Source organism: Alligator sinensis, unplaced genomic scaffold, assembly GCF_000455745.1.
Source record: "Alligator sinensis unplaced genomic scaffold, ASM45574v1 scaffold161_1, whole genome shotgun sequence".
NCBI classification, from domain to species: Eukaryota; Metazoa; Chordata; order Crocodylia; family Alligatoridae; genus Alligator; species Alligator sinensis.
Window position 1 is genome coordinate 998,213 of NW_005841974.1, and position 14,674 is coordinate 1,012,886.

A 14,674-nucleotide genomic window follows, 5' to 3' on the forward strand; every position below is an offset into this window, starting at 1 on the left:
GTTGGGGAGTGTCCTTCTCAGCAGCTCGGAGGCAGAGTGGGATCTTGGAGACATAATTGATTCCAAGATGAACATGAGCCGGCAGTGTAACGAGGCCATCAACAAGGCCAATCGCACCTTGTCGTGCATTAGCAGGTGCATGACTAATAGAACAAAGGAGGCGATGCTCCCCCTCTATGCAGCACTGGTCAGGCCACAGTTGGAGCAGTGTGTCCAGTTTTGAGCGCCGCACTTCAAGAGGGACGCGGGGAAACTCTAGAGGGTCTAGAGGAGGGCCACTTGCATTAGTGGCCTTCGTGATAGACCCTACAGGGGGAGGTTGAGAGAGCTGAATCTCTTCAGCCTTCACAAGAGATGGCTGAGGGGAGATCTTATGGTCACCTATAAATTTATTAGGGGAGGTCAACGGGGAATAGGGGAAGCGCTGTTTACTAAGGCGCCCCAGGGAGTGACTAGGAATAACAGGTGTAAACTAGTTGAGAGTGGATTTAGATTAGATATTAGGAAGAAATTTTTCACAGTAAGGGTAGCCAGGATCTGGAATGGGCTTTCAAGAGAGGTGGTGCTATCACCTAGCTTGGAGGTCTTCAAGAAGAAGCTAGATAGTCACCTGGCTGGGGTTGTCTGACCTCGGTCCTCTTTCCTTGCCAGGGGCAGGGGGTCAGACACAATGATCCATTGTGGTCCCTTCCAACTCTACAATCTATGAACATGCTATACACGCAAGCAATTTATAGTGCAACAAAAATCACAGACCAGCCAAAAGATATTCTACATCTAATGGATGTGGAACATCTTTGTAGTTGATTTGCATCACACTTGAATCCGAACATGTGACAAACAATACAGGCAAGAAAAATTTAAGAGTTCATGAGAAACTAGTCTACATTTGAATTTCACTTGTTACACAGATGCTTTTGCATTGAGCTCAGTTTCTTTCTTATGTACTCCCTATTACTCCTGGTTGTACCCCCATGGACTGCAAAAAATTCTTCTCAGATCTTGATATTTATATCTTAAAAAAATCCCCCCCAAAACTTCAAGGTTATCACTATTTCATTTCAAACCACTGCCTGCAAAATTATCACTTGTCCAAGCAGACATACCATATTTACTGAGATCCAAGACAACTTCAAAATTAAGATGACCACCTCAACCCATTAGATTCTATACATGGAAAATTACAAATTAGCTATGATTTTCCATGAATAGAATCTAATTAGTAGATAGTCATCTTAAAAACTCATGTCCTCTCCTTGCCCCTTCCCCCCCATCCTGCAGTGGCAGGGAAAGCAGTGCTCCTTATCTCTGTGCCTGCCCCTGCCCCTCGCTATGTGCCCTCTTGCCCCTCCATGCCTGTGGCCCCCCCTCCTTCATCCATCGTTCCCCCCTGCGGCCTGCCCCTCCTCTCTCTCCCCCTTGCTCCACTACCTGTTCATCCTACCTTACCTTCTGCTGCAGCTCTGCTCCTCTGGGGCAACATCAGTAGCATCAGCCCAGCCCCACCAAGAAGCAGTGGCAGCTTCCGGCTGGGCCAGATCAGGGCTGGAGGGACCTGAGCTGGAATGAACAGTAATGGGGAGGAGAAGACAGCTGGAAGTACAAGGTGAAGGGGGCAGGCAGAGACATAAAGGGAGACAGGCTGCAGTTTTCCTCCTCTCCCTAAGGTCTCCCCCATCAAACAAGCCATTCTAGCCTGGGGCAGGCAGCAGCTCAATTCCAGCATCAGTCCTGAGCTGCGGCCAGAGCCAAAGCAAAGCTGCCACCTGCCCTCGGCAAGTACTTGAATCCAAGATGAGGCTTTCCCCCCATGTTGATTGGGAGGGGGAACCCTCTCATCTTGGATTTGAGTAAACATGGTTTTTCATTTAAATTTAAACAAAACAAAACAAAAAATCAAGAATTTAAGCCTAGCTATGAATTTGTGCCATAAATCAACCTCAGCTAACCTAGTTGTAAAAAAGGTACCTGCTCATTTGGCCTGGGGAATTAAAGTTGCTTGGATGCCATATTAGCCACACCACTCCCCTGTACACTATTTACTACAGAAACTGGTTTGCTTTTACAATGGCCTGATGAACCTTTTAGGCTCGGGTAAACCTGTGCCCTTTTTAATTCCATTTTCCTTCTAGGAATGTGTTTCTTCTATCGTGCTCACAGTAAGAAAATTCTACAACTAATGTTTGATACCCGACTAATAAAACCACCCAGTTCATATCAATTACCTAGTAAAGCACCCAGTTGGGTCCTTCCTTTTGGGGCCTTTGTAGTCCCTACGGGCATTATTTCAAATTTGCAAAGTCAGTTTTTCCACTTGGTTAGTTGAAGCCCATCTCAGAAATGAATTGCTCAGAAATGAGTAATGAATACTCTTACCCTTTACCTCCATTTTTGCAGATCTGAAAGACATCCACATTGGTATGTGAGTGCTCAAAACAAATGCATATTCTAAATCTCATTTCACAAAAACTATCAAGAGAAACTCTTGGGATCTTGCTTAGTGGCTATTGCTTCCTCACATTTGGGCCCAAATTACACTTTTTCTATGCTATTTCAAACTGATCCATCAGATTTGCTGTTCTACTATCCACCTTTAAGGCTCTTCTGAGTCATGGGTTGCCAGGCTTTTCTCTTCCGTTAAATAAGCATATATTAGGACTCTCTCCAAAGATCATTTTTAATTTTCCCATTTCTTCCTCATCTCTCTAGGCTCATTGTGTTTTATTTTCTTGCTTTCAGTGATATTTGCAGCTCCATCCAATTTCATTAATATGCTGGTCATCATCATTTCCAGGTTGTTAACCAAAGCAAACAAGAACAGACCCAACTTTAGATACCTTTCCAATAAAGTGTGATGCTAATATTTGCCTGAATCTATTTTCAATCCATGCATATGTTATTATCCAAGCAGAATTCAACTTTATTCACAAGTGGAGATCAGAGATTTTAAGAACAGAGCAAAATACATATTTTGCTTAAAAACAGGGGACCTATTTTGCAATTCATGCAATTGAGAAAAATGCAGGAATTCTGACCTCCCTGCACACCCCCCAGCAAAGATGAGATTAACTTTACACCTTTTGGGTATCACCTTAGTTTTGGGTGTCAGCATAGGATGTTTGTACAATAAATGTGCCTCCAAGGTGCTTTAAAGGCCATACAACAGCACCAATCAAGCACCCTGGAGACAGGTTATATATAGCAGTCCTGGCAATTCTGTTCCTATCCTTTTATTTTGAAAGTACTTGTTCTATAGGCACAAACTCAGACTTTATTGCCATACAATGGAGATGGTCTATTGTGGGGACTGCCAACCTGTGACGTGCCACAATGGCATGAGCAACCTGTGTGACACATGGCAAATCAGATACGGAACAGGCAGCACAGCAACAGATAGGGCAGGGAGCAGAAAGCAGAGCTACAGATCAAGCAGGGGAAGGGGATCAGAGTGGCACTGGGGAGGGTTGGGCAGCAGGGCTAATTTGTGACATGCTTGCAAGGTTGCCCCAATTGATCTATTGTATTGATAAGAAAACATCTTCTTTGTTAGCATTTCCTTTTCTGACTCCCTGCTGGCCTTGCATACTACTGAACTGTTAACACAGTGGTGTGGTAGGGAATACTTTTCCTATCCTCCACACAAGGACATGGTAACATGGTCCCACTTGCATAACTGCAATATGATGGGCATCCTTTCTACTTCTCCATAATTTATTAAAACCCTGTTGAAAACTTTTTTTTAAGCTAATTCCTTTGATACTTTTGGAAGCACATCATCCACCACTATCATTTAAGAGATGCACAGCTTTTAGAATGGTTCCATTTCCTTTCCTTTTGCCATCAGTAGCTACTGAAAATTACCTTGATTTCTCAGTAATTATAAGACAGACGGGGAAAAAAGGAGTTCATTATTTCCACAGTCTTGATCTCTCCCATTACCTTCATTGCATTTCTCTTTTATTAATGAATTACTTGCACTCACTAGATTTGTAAAAGACTTATTGGTCTGCTGAAGAGTCTACTGCATGGATCTCAGTACTCTGAAACCTCACAACGGGAGATGGAAAAGTGGAAGCGGCAGAAAAAGCGTATTGTGGACCAAATAAAAAAAAACCAGTACCACCTACCCCACATGGAAACATGTTCAAGCTACAGTAGAGTCTGTCGGTAGGCTTCATCGGCCATCTTCGGACGCAGATAAGACAATCATGGAAGACAAACATCTTCGATTGAGAGGGATTGCCAAAGATTTATACAAATCCCCTGGCTAGCATTAAATTATCATCATCATCATCTATAATCTCCCCCCACACCAAAAGCTTTACTAAATTCTACTCTTATTCTCCACTGCTTTTTGAATCAGATCTTTCAAACAGCAACTTATTAATTATACTGACTGCTTTTGGTTGCTTGCATCTCTCGTTTACAGAAGAATACTGCCTTTTGATTACTACTGCATCTTCAGTGACGCTCCAGTCACATTCTACACTGGTTGATTTTAACAAGCCTTCCACTGCACTTCACCCCTACATTTCTAGCAAGTTCTGTGAAATTTAAGAACAGCAAATATAAAGAGGGACAGATGGCAGAAAGGTTTATGATGCGAGTGTTTTCAAAACAGATATATAGGGGATTTGCATTTATGAAGGTTGGAGTTTGAGGAAGATGGAGATTATTAAGGAGGAAACTGGCTTGGCATATCTGTAATTTACCTGTGAACTCTTCAGGGCTCACTCAACAGGGCTCTCCTGCACAGTAATTTATGTTAGAGTTTACCCTGCCTTCCAGCCTTCTCTTTGCATCTCTATAGCTGCTATGTGGCTAGATTTAGCCCACAGGCTCCAGGTTTCCACCACCTCATATAGATTAAATTAAGAGTACGTGGATAGGAAGAAAAGGGATCATTTAAAAACCCCCTATCTTACTTTAAGCATAGTCAATTATTGATAACACATCTTTAATGAAAGATTGTTTCCCAAAATACACACACCCTCTCCCCTCACACACTAAGCAACAGTGGAAAGAAGTCTACACTGTATCAAAATTATAGTTCCTCTGCTGGACACCTCTACTGTAGACAGTAACCAAACAACAAGGAAGCATCACTTTAGACAACCCCTGGGCACAAACATGAAGAAGGTTGCTTGTAATTATGTTCATAATACTATTTATGCATAACTCACACTTTGAGGTAAGCAACAAAAGCAGCAGCTTCTCCAGCTGGGACACAAAGCACAATTAACCAAATAAGATCTCTTTATTTTGGCACCATAGGCAGTAAATAAAAATATACAAAAATATGTATGAAAGTGGCAGTGACACAGACCTTGTGCAGCCCTAAAGAAGTTCCCTGTAGCAGAAAGGAGAACTATATCAAATACACTGTACAATACTGCATTATTTCTGGGAGAGTACTTAGAAAAAATCTTTTACATCAAAGGAGGAAGAATAGCAACCTATTGCTTGCTATTTTGGCTGGAGGATAAGAGGCCAATTGGCAGACAAGGTCCTTGCTGCTCTGCCCCTCAGCTGTTTCAAGGTAAATAAGATGCATGCCGAATCCCTCTGAGATGAAAGAGTAGTTTCCATACTTGCTAGGCAGAGTAAGGAGGAAGGAAGCCTCCAGATATAGCTGCCTCTTCACACTTTGTGTGTCCACCTACACTTTAAAAGAATACAAATAAATATAGAGTAACTTTTTTTTTTAAGTTCCTGGACAAATGTGAACACAAGCTGAAAGGCATCTAACAAGTTGCTGTGGAGTGCAGAAGATACAGACTCAGGTATACAGACCCTAATCCAGCACTTCTGTGTTGGGGTTTGCCCTGAAGTACAGGGCAAGCATCTTTACACATGCTCCGGGGGAGGGGGTAGAGGGTGGTTGTGGGGAGGTGCTTTAATTAGAGTGCCTCTTGGGAGCCGCTCTAATTAAAAGTGCCCGCAGTCTCGTGTATTCAGCATCCTGTGCTTCAAAATGGTGGCAGGGCACTTTAGTTAAAACTTGTTAGCATGTTTCAGCAGGCTTGGTGGCTCATGTATTCAGTGTCCCTGTGCTTTAAAATGATGGCAGGTGCATTTCAATTAAAGCTCGTTCAACAAGCTTTAATTGAAGTGCTCCCACCACCATTCTGAAGCACAGAGACACTGAATACGAGGCACCAAGGCTGCCGAAGCATGTTAATTAGCGTGCTCCAGCAGGCTCAATTAATCAAGTCTGATCTGACACGCTGTAATTACAGTGCATCAGAGCAGGCGTCCCACATGTTTACAGGCACCCAAAGGGTGTAAAACGGCCTTTTATCTACACTGTCACACCCCAGGACATCTTCTGAAGTGGAAGATAATGAAGGGCAAAAATTACAGTACTTAAGAAGAGAATGCATAGATAGTTTCCAAGCAGTGGCAGATTAGGCCAATGTTTCCCAACCCTTTCCAGCCCAAGGCACACTTACATTAATAACAATTTTCCATGGTACACCTGTTAAGGCATTCCCCATCCTTATACCTATTGTAGCTCATCGCCATGGGAAAATTCCTCAGCACACCTTTTGTGCCATGGCACACTGGTTGGGAAACACTGGATTAGGCCACTGTCTCTCCAGCTAGCCAGCTGTGGTGACACTTGGCAGTTATTTTAACAATTAAAGTAAATAACCCAAGATGCCTCAAACGAAAGAGCAAAGCTCATTTAGAAAAGATAGCCCTGGTTCTGAAATGTTGTCCTTTTTAATTTAGAAGAGATGAAAATCCCATGTGACAAAATAACCCAGGCGGTGGCTTAGTTTAGATGATGAGGGCAGCTCTTTCTTTACAAAGAAAAAAATTACATGTTTTAATATATGCTGAGGAATCTATCAGTATGGCACAATTTAGAGACTCCTCAGAAATCCTAGTCAAGTGGTTGAATGGTCAAAAAAGCCACAAGAAATAAATCACCTGTTATAACCAAATGTAGCAAAGCTGTTCTCCCCATACACTAGCTCAGGGGCGAGCAATTATTTTGGGTGGAAGGCCACTTACTGAGTTGTGGCAAGCCATCGGGGGCTGCATGGGGGAGATAAATATTACATTTTTAAAATTTTTTAGGGGCCCCGCGGGCTGGACACAATGGCCTGGCGGGCCGCATGTGGCCCATGGGCTGCATTTTGCCTACCTCTGCACTAGTTCATATCTCGGACTAAGAAGGGAAGAGAGGCTAGAGCTCCTCATCAAAAAGCTGCTTCTGAAATAGATTTCAAAGACTACCACCTTCATATTTAAAGTCCTCATCAAAATTTTTTTTCCTGATAACCTGAGTTTTGGTGCATAATTCCCTTCTGGCTACAGACAAATAAATTGACACAAGTTATCAGAGACACATTTTTAACAGAGAAGATGCAAGCTAAAACTGGGTGACTATAGAAACAAAATCTTCACCATGGATTTACAACGGTGACTTCATTAAGCTGGGAGACCTTTTCTCCCACTAAAAAGGAGATGGGGATCCTTCAGTATCCTTTATAGCTTCTGATTCTGCTGCATGGAAAACTGGGCAAAAGGACATTTTCATTTTTAAAAAGGCATAAAAAATACACAGTATTGTAAAAAATTAAAAACAAACAGACACAACTTTTTCAAAATGTACATGAATAGCCTGTTCCAGAACACCCTAACCAGAGAACTCTCCTAACAAGCTAGAAAGGGACACTTCTTGTTTGGGCACCTACAGCACAGGTCATGACTAACAATAACATGATGTGGCCATCCGTCCCTGTGAAGCAACTTTGGCAGTACAACCCTCTGAAGAACAGCAAGATTAATTCCCAGGGAGATAGCCTGGAAACAGGTAAAGATCCCGGCAGAGTGTGCTACAGTACTCAGACATCTCCTTACAGCGATGAAATTCTGTGCCTGGGGCATAACCTTCTCGGTGCTTAATCATTCTATTCACCTAAGAGGGAGAAAAAACTATTGAGAGATTTAACAAGCAAATGAACAAAAACAACACAGAGCTAAGGAAAAGTGTCGCCCCTGAGATGTAAATCATACAAGCCCCAACACAGAAATCAAAGTTTGCACTCTCTCTCTCACTCTCTTATACACACACACAATTAAGGCAGCAGAAAGAATTAGTTCGAAAAGCTATCACAATACAGCCTAGTAGGAATTCTGTAGAGAATAGTACACAAAAGCAATAGCTGTAGGGGGTCCTATTCTATACATTCCCAATCCTCTACTAATATGGTATAACTATTCCATAGGGCCCACTGGGCTACTGGAAGATGCAAGATGAGGACAGGGATAAGGCAGGGGTTCCCAAACAGTGGTACGCATACCCCTGGCAGTACACAAGACCCCTCTGGGGTGGGGGGTATGCAAGAGAAATGGCGTAACGGCAGATTTAATTTTCATTATAATTGTCATTTAAGGGGTTAAAACATATGCTAGTAGGGGTACACAGGCAGCTGGTAAATCTGGAAGGGAGTATGCAATAAGATAGAGTTTGGGAACTGAACTGCCATCTGCTACCAGTCCTGCAGATCTGGCCTAGGAGGAGCACTGAGGCCTTACCTGGCCTACAGCAAGTTTGACACCTCCAGTATAAATATCTGTTTAGCGTGTAGCATAGCCCCTAAACCATCAAGAAGCATAAGGCACTGCAGAAACCAGGCATATATGAAAGAGGGGAAGAAAGGTGCCTCTCTCACCTTCACCAGCATGTCAGCCACGTGAGTATTATGGGAATCCTCAGCAAATACAGAGGTGAGAGCCTCAATATACCATGACCCACGCTTGGTGTTCCGCATGGCAGCTGTGCCTGAGAACAGAAAAGGTGTCAGCTCAAGGTTAAAGCCAGATAACATGGAGAATTCAGGATAAGAGAAACCCTAGCAGATGCACAGAGGGAGATTACAGGAGCCCAAGGGTTGGCATCAAGCACCTGCAAGCAGTTGACAACATCACAGGCTTATCCCCATACCTTTTAAACAGGCATATCCGCAAATCATGTCAGAGCACGTGGGCAAACGCAACCGGGGATTCTCTTCCTTGTTTGCATCACTTTCCTCATAGCCTGGAGAATCAGAGCGTTCTTTCCCATCCCTTTGATCCACTCCCCGGTCAGTCTCATCTGGAAAGGGGGAAAGAAACAAGTTGAGAAATAAGTCACTCTTAACCATGTTTTTCAGCATCCCAGCACTCCCAGAGCCAATCTAGTAACAATTTTCTTTGTCCAGGACCCAATCTCTCAGCTGCTGGTGCAAAAAAGGATTTTCCTCTACAACAGAGGCCTTCTGTACCAACTCTTTAAATCTCATACGGAAATAGCTTTGTTACAATATTCAAATGCTCCTTACTTGATTGTACTTTAAGCAAATTTTAACTGCTGCAATATGACACTCACTAAAACCGTAGTTTTAGATTACCCCTGATGATAATATCCTATTTACCGTCTACATAGTACAGTAGAGAGCACTTAGGCTATAGTGTTCAAATTGTAATCAAAACCTTAACTCCTGCCCTCAATCCCAGAACCAGATGTTTCTGTTAAAAGTTTATAAAGTTGATGGGTCTGAGATGAAATCCATCTATAGAATAGATGCAATCAGGAATAATCAGCATTGGTTTTACACAGGTTGTCTATACAAATAACAGAAATTAGATTTTTTTTTTTTTTAATTCAGTTGAGATCAGTGATGCTCAAGCTTTTTTGCCCCACAGGCCAGGTAAGTGGTCCGGGGCTGGTCTACAGCCAAAGGAAACCCCATGGGCCCTCAAGCTCTCAGCTGGCCACTGCACACTGGGACGGGGCCCTGGGGCCCAACACAGTCCCTGCACACTGGGATTGGATGCCCAATGCGAAGCACAGGGCATGGGGCTTCTCACAGGTCCAGAAATTTGAAAGTGGGGGAGCAGTGGCACTACTCCCTTGCTGCCAAATTTCCAGACTTGTGGGAAGCCCTAAGCCAGATGTCATTGCACCAGGGACGAGATCTAGCCCGCAAGCCAGGGGTTGAGCACCCCTGGTTTATATGCATCACAGATGCCAGAAAGAGCTAATGTACTAATTAGCTAATGATTCACTACCCTGAATCAGCTCTGTAAGGACTTGTACATTTGAAGCCACCTACTCAAAGTATTTCCCCCCCCCCCTCACACTGATCTAAACATGATGGGCAAAGAAGAAAAAAGTGGGGGATTTTTTTAATTCTTTATATGTATGGAGACTTGGTTCTCTTTCCCAGAAGTTTCCATGGCTCCTGCTTTTTTTCCTATTTTACAAATTTCACTGGCAGGAATTTTAGAATGACAGTCTATTTCTGTAATTTGAATCAGTCTGATGTCCATCTAGTCCCATACCTGACTATGGCCAATACCAAATGCTTCAAAGAAGATGCAAGGACTCTGAGGTTGGCAAATGAGGATGTTCTGCCCCCTACATGAAATTTTCATGCCAGTTGCTAATATTTAGAAATTGCCTTAAACCCTAAAATGGCATTTAATAGCCTTTCCACAATCTGTTAGCACCGTTATGATGGCTTTGAATAATTCCCAGTATCAGTAACTGTACAATCTCCATATTAATCCAAGTTCCTGGTGACTGAAAAAAAATCTTCCAATAAGAATGAGTACTAGTCTTGTCATGCATGAAAAATAAACATTCCTCATTTGGTCTCAAATTCTTTATCTTTGTGTCACTGTGCCCCTCTGTCTTATGTTGTGGTGAGACTGGGAGACAATTTTTCACTCTAGCTTGTCCCAACTATTATTGTACATCTATTTATCCTGTTCCTTCTACACTTATTTTTAAAGTAACAATACATATCTTTTTAGTTCCTCCCAAGCACTTTTCCAAGCCCTTTTTCATTCTATCACTGTCGTTTTGGAGTGTCTTTCAGACAGTGACCAATACTTCACATATCGCATTTATCACTGATTTACTACAAGTCATTATAATACAACAGACAAGGAAGAAGATGTCCTGAAGAAAAATACACTGCATTTGAAAGCTTGTCTCAGCCTAACTTAACTGTTCTGTTGGTCCGTTAAAACATATGATCCACTAAAATCTTTGCCTCTAAATTTCCTGGACCATCACTTCAACACTACAATATTATCCATAATTTTTTTCACCTTATTCTGTATACAAACTACCATCTCATTTGCTTTTTGACCACGAATGCATATTAAACAAAAGTTCCTTTAATGTATATAGTTAATTTAGAACCATGCAGGATGCACATAATTTATATTTTCCCCTCCAGATACAATGTTATGCATTTACCAACATGAAATGTCATTTGCCAGCAAGCCATTTGCCTATTCACCCAGTTTGTTTGGTTCTCTCTGGTCCCAACTAAACTAACTGTTGTTTGCACCTTTTGCCACCCACCTCACTTCTCACCCTTTTCCAGATTACTGCCATATTGAAAACAAAACTTCAGACACAACCTTGAAGCTCCTATTCTTACCCCATTACCATGTGGTATCTCCATCCTTGGAAGTTTTTAATAGCAGGTTAGATAAGCACTTGGACAACATGGGTTAGATGGAGAAAATCCTGCCTTGAGCAGGGAGCTGCACTGGATTACTTTCTGAAGTTCCTTCCAGCTGTAATTTTTCTAGGAAAAAAATTGACCACTGTACTTTGTTCCTGTCTGTAAAGCTGTCTTTGATCCACAACACTTTGCCTCTCACCTTGAAACAGATTCATAGTATTTTGTGGCGGACCTAGGTAAAAGGCTGTTTGAAAGTCTAAATAAATTATATTAACCAACTTCCCCCTATCCACTACCTTAATGACATGTTCAAAAATTGAAACAGAAGAGCAAGACAGTATTTATTTGAAGAATTTATCTTCTAGGGGCTCTGTTGTTCTGCTTTTAATTATTGTTTCAGACAATTTGCTTCTACAAATGTATTTAAGTCCTTTATAAAAATAGTATTATAGAATCATAGAAAAGTAGGGCTGGGAGGAACCCAGACAAGTAGGGCTGGATCTAGTCCCACCTCCTCTTCGAGACATCTGAACTATGCTTAAGAGAGCTAAGGAATAGGACTATACCCCACTGTTACCAAGGAAGACAAAACCCACAGAGTCTATGCCAATCTGACCAGGTGGCGTAAAATTTCTCTCCAATTCTAAATGTGGCAATGCAAATAGATGCAACCTCTAATACACTCCAGTTCTGTAAAGCTGTGAAAGAGCATATTTTTTTGCAGCCCAGTTAACAAATATTTAAAACTAGGGATGTCAAAAATATAGTCCATGGTGCCTCTTTATTCAAACTACTGGGCTACCAGAGGGCACTGAAGTCGGACCCTTTGGTTGAGCAATAAACTTGGTCCCATACACTCTTGATGCCCCTGCTGGGCTCTGTGTTCCAGCTACTACTGGACACTGCACCTTTCCCACTCCCTTCCCTACTAGACCCTGAGCTCCTGCTACTGCCCTTGCCATAGTGGCCACTGAGTCTGGATCCAGCCCAGGGCCTCAAGTGAGTTTGAAACCCTGCTTTAAACTGATGCTGACCTTTCTTCCAACTGTTAAGCAGATGCTTACAATGCCAACAAGAGCCAGAAAAAGAGGATTTACACAGACTAAAATGCTTTTTTTTTTTTTTTTGATCGTTCAGATTTCATTCCCTTGTGTGCTGTAAATGCACGAATCCCACCAACCCTACATTTCCTCAAGCAAGAGCAAAGAGAAAGGGAAAGAAAAATTAAGTAAAATAAGAGAGCCTTCAGGACTTTGCCACACCATAAATACTGTATATGCTTTTAACTTCATTTGCAGACTGTCAAGCTGCATTTTTACTTTTAGGAGCACCAGTTGGTAATGGGGAAAGCTACATTCACGCAAAAATGTTTACTGTAAATATTCTGCAAAAGTGCTACAATAATCAAATCAAGTCCTCAAAGTCTCCCATACATGTATTTTAAACACTACTGAAGTCTAGCTAAGTTTTTTCAGAGACTAACATTTTTCTAAATTTCAGTTAAACACTTAACCAACTCAAAACCAGTTCAATAAAATGCACCTTTTTTGCCCAAGTAAAAACCACAAAGATTTAGTACAAGTGGAAAACTTGTAAGGAAGCTACCCCTCCTTCACAGTTGCTTACAGAAACTAGAATGGATAGATATTTCAGGCTCCAACACAGAAAAACAGCTTGCATAACAGATGGCTTAGAAAAGCTGTTTTGTCTCAGCAGCAGTGCCAAAAAAGAAGCAGGCATTTACAAAGAATGGGTTAGGCAGAAGTAAATCTACATACTGTATAGCCATGTTAGAGTTTCAAAGATGACAAAAGATAAATAGCATGGAGATAAGGTGCAATATGGACAAAAGAGAGCTACAAGATTAAAAGGAAATGGAAAAATAGGTACCAAGAGAAGACAACAGATGTGAGTGGTGAAAGGAAAGTGCTCCAGAGACAGGTGTGAGTCTGGAAGCCAGCAAGAAAGTTAAGGCAAGAGAAAGCCCGAAGCTGGGGCAGGACATGATAGAGCTCCCCATTCCCATGGTGCTGTGGGGTCTGTGATTCAATGTACACACCCCATGCAGAGTGAAAGACACTTACAGAGCAACAGAGGCTGTGGCAGCAGCAAGGCAGAGGGAGATGAATGTGGGTTCCGCTTACACCTGAGAGAAGCAAAGAGGAGAGTTGACAGGAAGTTGGGTGCAAGGGTGTATGCATGTGAAAGTCAGCCTTCATGGGGTGTCAAGTACTTAGCCCTTGTCATCCCTGGCGTCACTTACCTCCCCGACAGGCCTGAATAAAGAACATTTTAGGCTTATTCTGGAGGTTCAGGCAGTTCGCGTTGTCAAAAAGCCTGAAAACTTCCTGCAACTAGAAAAGAAAAGAAAGGAGCTTAGTAGTTTCCCCCTTCAATACTATGCTAACATCACATCCTCCTAACCTCACATCTCCCATTCACTCTACCTATTTTCATATCTCTTACATGAGACTCCTCCAGTATGACAGGAGCTTCAAACCTCTTTGCAAATGCTCCCACCCTGTCCAACGCTTTCTTCTCAGTGCAACTTCCCAAAGCCAGATATTGAGGGTTCATTCAGAAAAAAGGAAAGTACCTGCAGTAATTTGCCATCAATTCCATAGACCCCACCCTCCACACCATGCGAGAGTAGGGCTACAATGCAGGAATCCACTTCCTGGTGAGTTGGCTTCTGAGAAAATTTCTGTAATGTCTCCTGCATCTCCTGAGGAAAGAAAATACACTCAGTGATACCAAGAGCCATGTGTGCATCAAGGAAAAGGGGGGACAGAAATGGCAGGCAGCAAGGCCCAGACACTGAGGGGAAAGCCAAGCAAATCATAAACCGAACTGGGGGGAGGAAGGAAAGAGAAAGAAGTGTTTTGCGTTTAAAGAACAAAATAGTGTTATTACCTTGCATCAAGGGAAGCCGGGGGGGTGGCTGAGAAAGTAGCAAGGTCCCAAATACTGAAGAGAAATACAAAGACAAGCAAATCACAAATCAAATACAAAAGGGGGGGGGAAATAGGGGTTTTGCTTTAGATGAACAAAAAAATACTGTTATTTCCTTGTCATCTTTCATTTCAAAGATCTCAAAATATTTTGTAGACCATATACAGTAAACAGGAGTTCAACAGCTATAGAAATTTAAGCAACTTAGTCATGGGACACAAAATACATTTGAGATTATATTCAGC

General features: G+C 42.2%; 1 protein-coding gene across 6 annotated transcripts in view; it reads right to left on the bottom strand.

Moving 5' to 3' along the window:
• Positions 1–5,226: 5,226 nt before the first annotated feature.
• The window catches only part of CASP2 (caspase 2), a 34,746-nt gene continuing 25,298 nt past the window's right edge, over positions 5,227–14,674 (bottom strand). Inside the window, exons 6-11 of one of the 6 annotated variants that reach the window (XR_003093389.1) lie at positions 14,074–14,202; positions 13,741–13,831; positions 8,960–9,109; positions 8,688–8,797; positions 7,417–7,930; positions 5,529–5,659 (exon numbers count right to left, since the gene is read on the bottom strand). Coding sequence is in view for 5 of the 6 variants with exons in the window: in XM_025200753.1 (XP_025056538.1) it covers positions 5,435–5,659; positions 8,688–8,797; positions 8,960–9,109; positions 13,741–13,831; positions 14,074–14,202 (705 nt within the window). In the remaining variant the exon portion in view is untranslated. Of the gene's footprint in view, positions 7,931–8,687; positions 8,798–8,959; positions 9,110–13,182; positions 13,624–13,740; positions 13,832–14,073; positions 14,203–14,674 lie in introns of those variants that run through there. The other 5 variants (XM_014518671.2, XM_025200753.1, XM_025200754.1 and 2 more) reach the window with 5 other exon arrangements.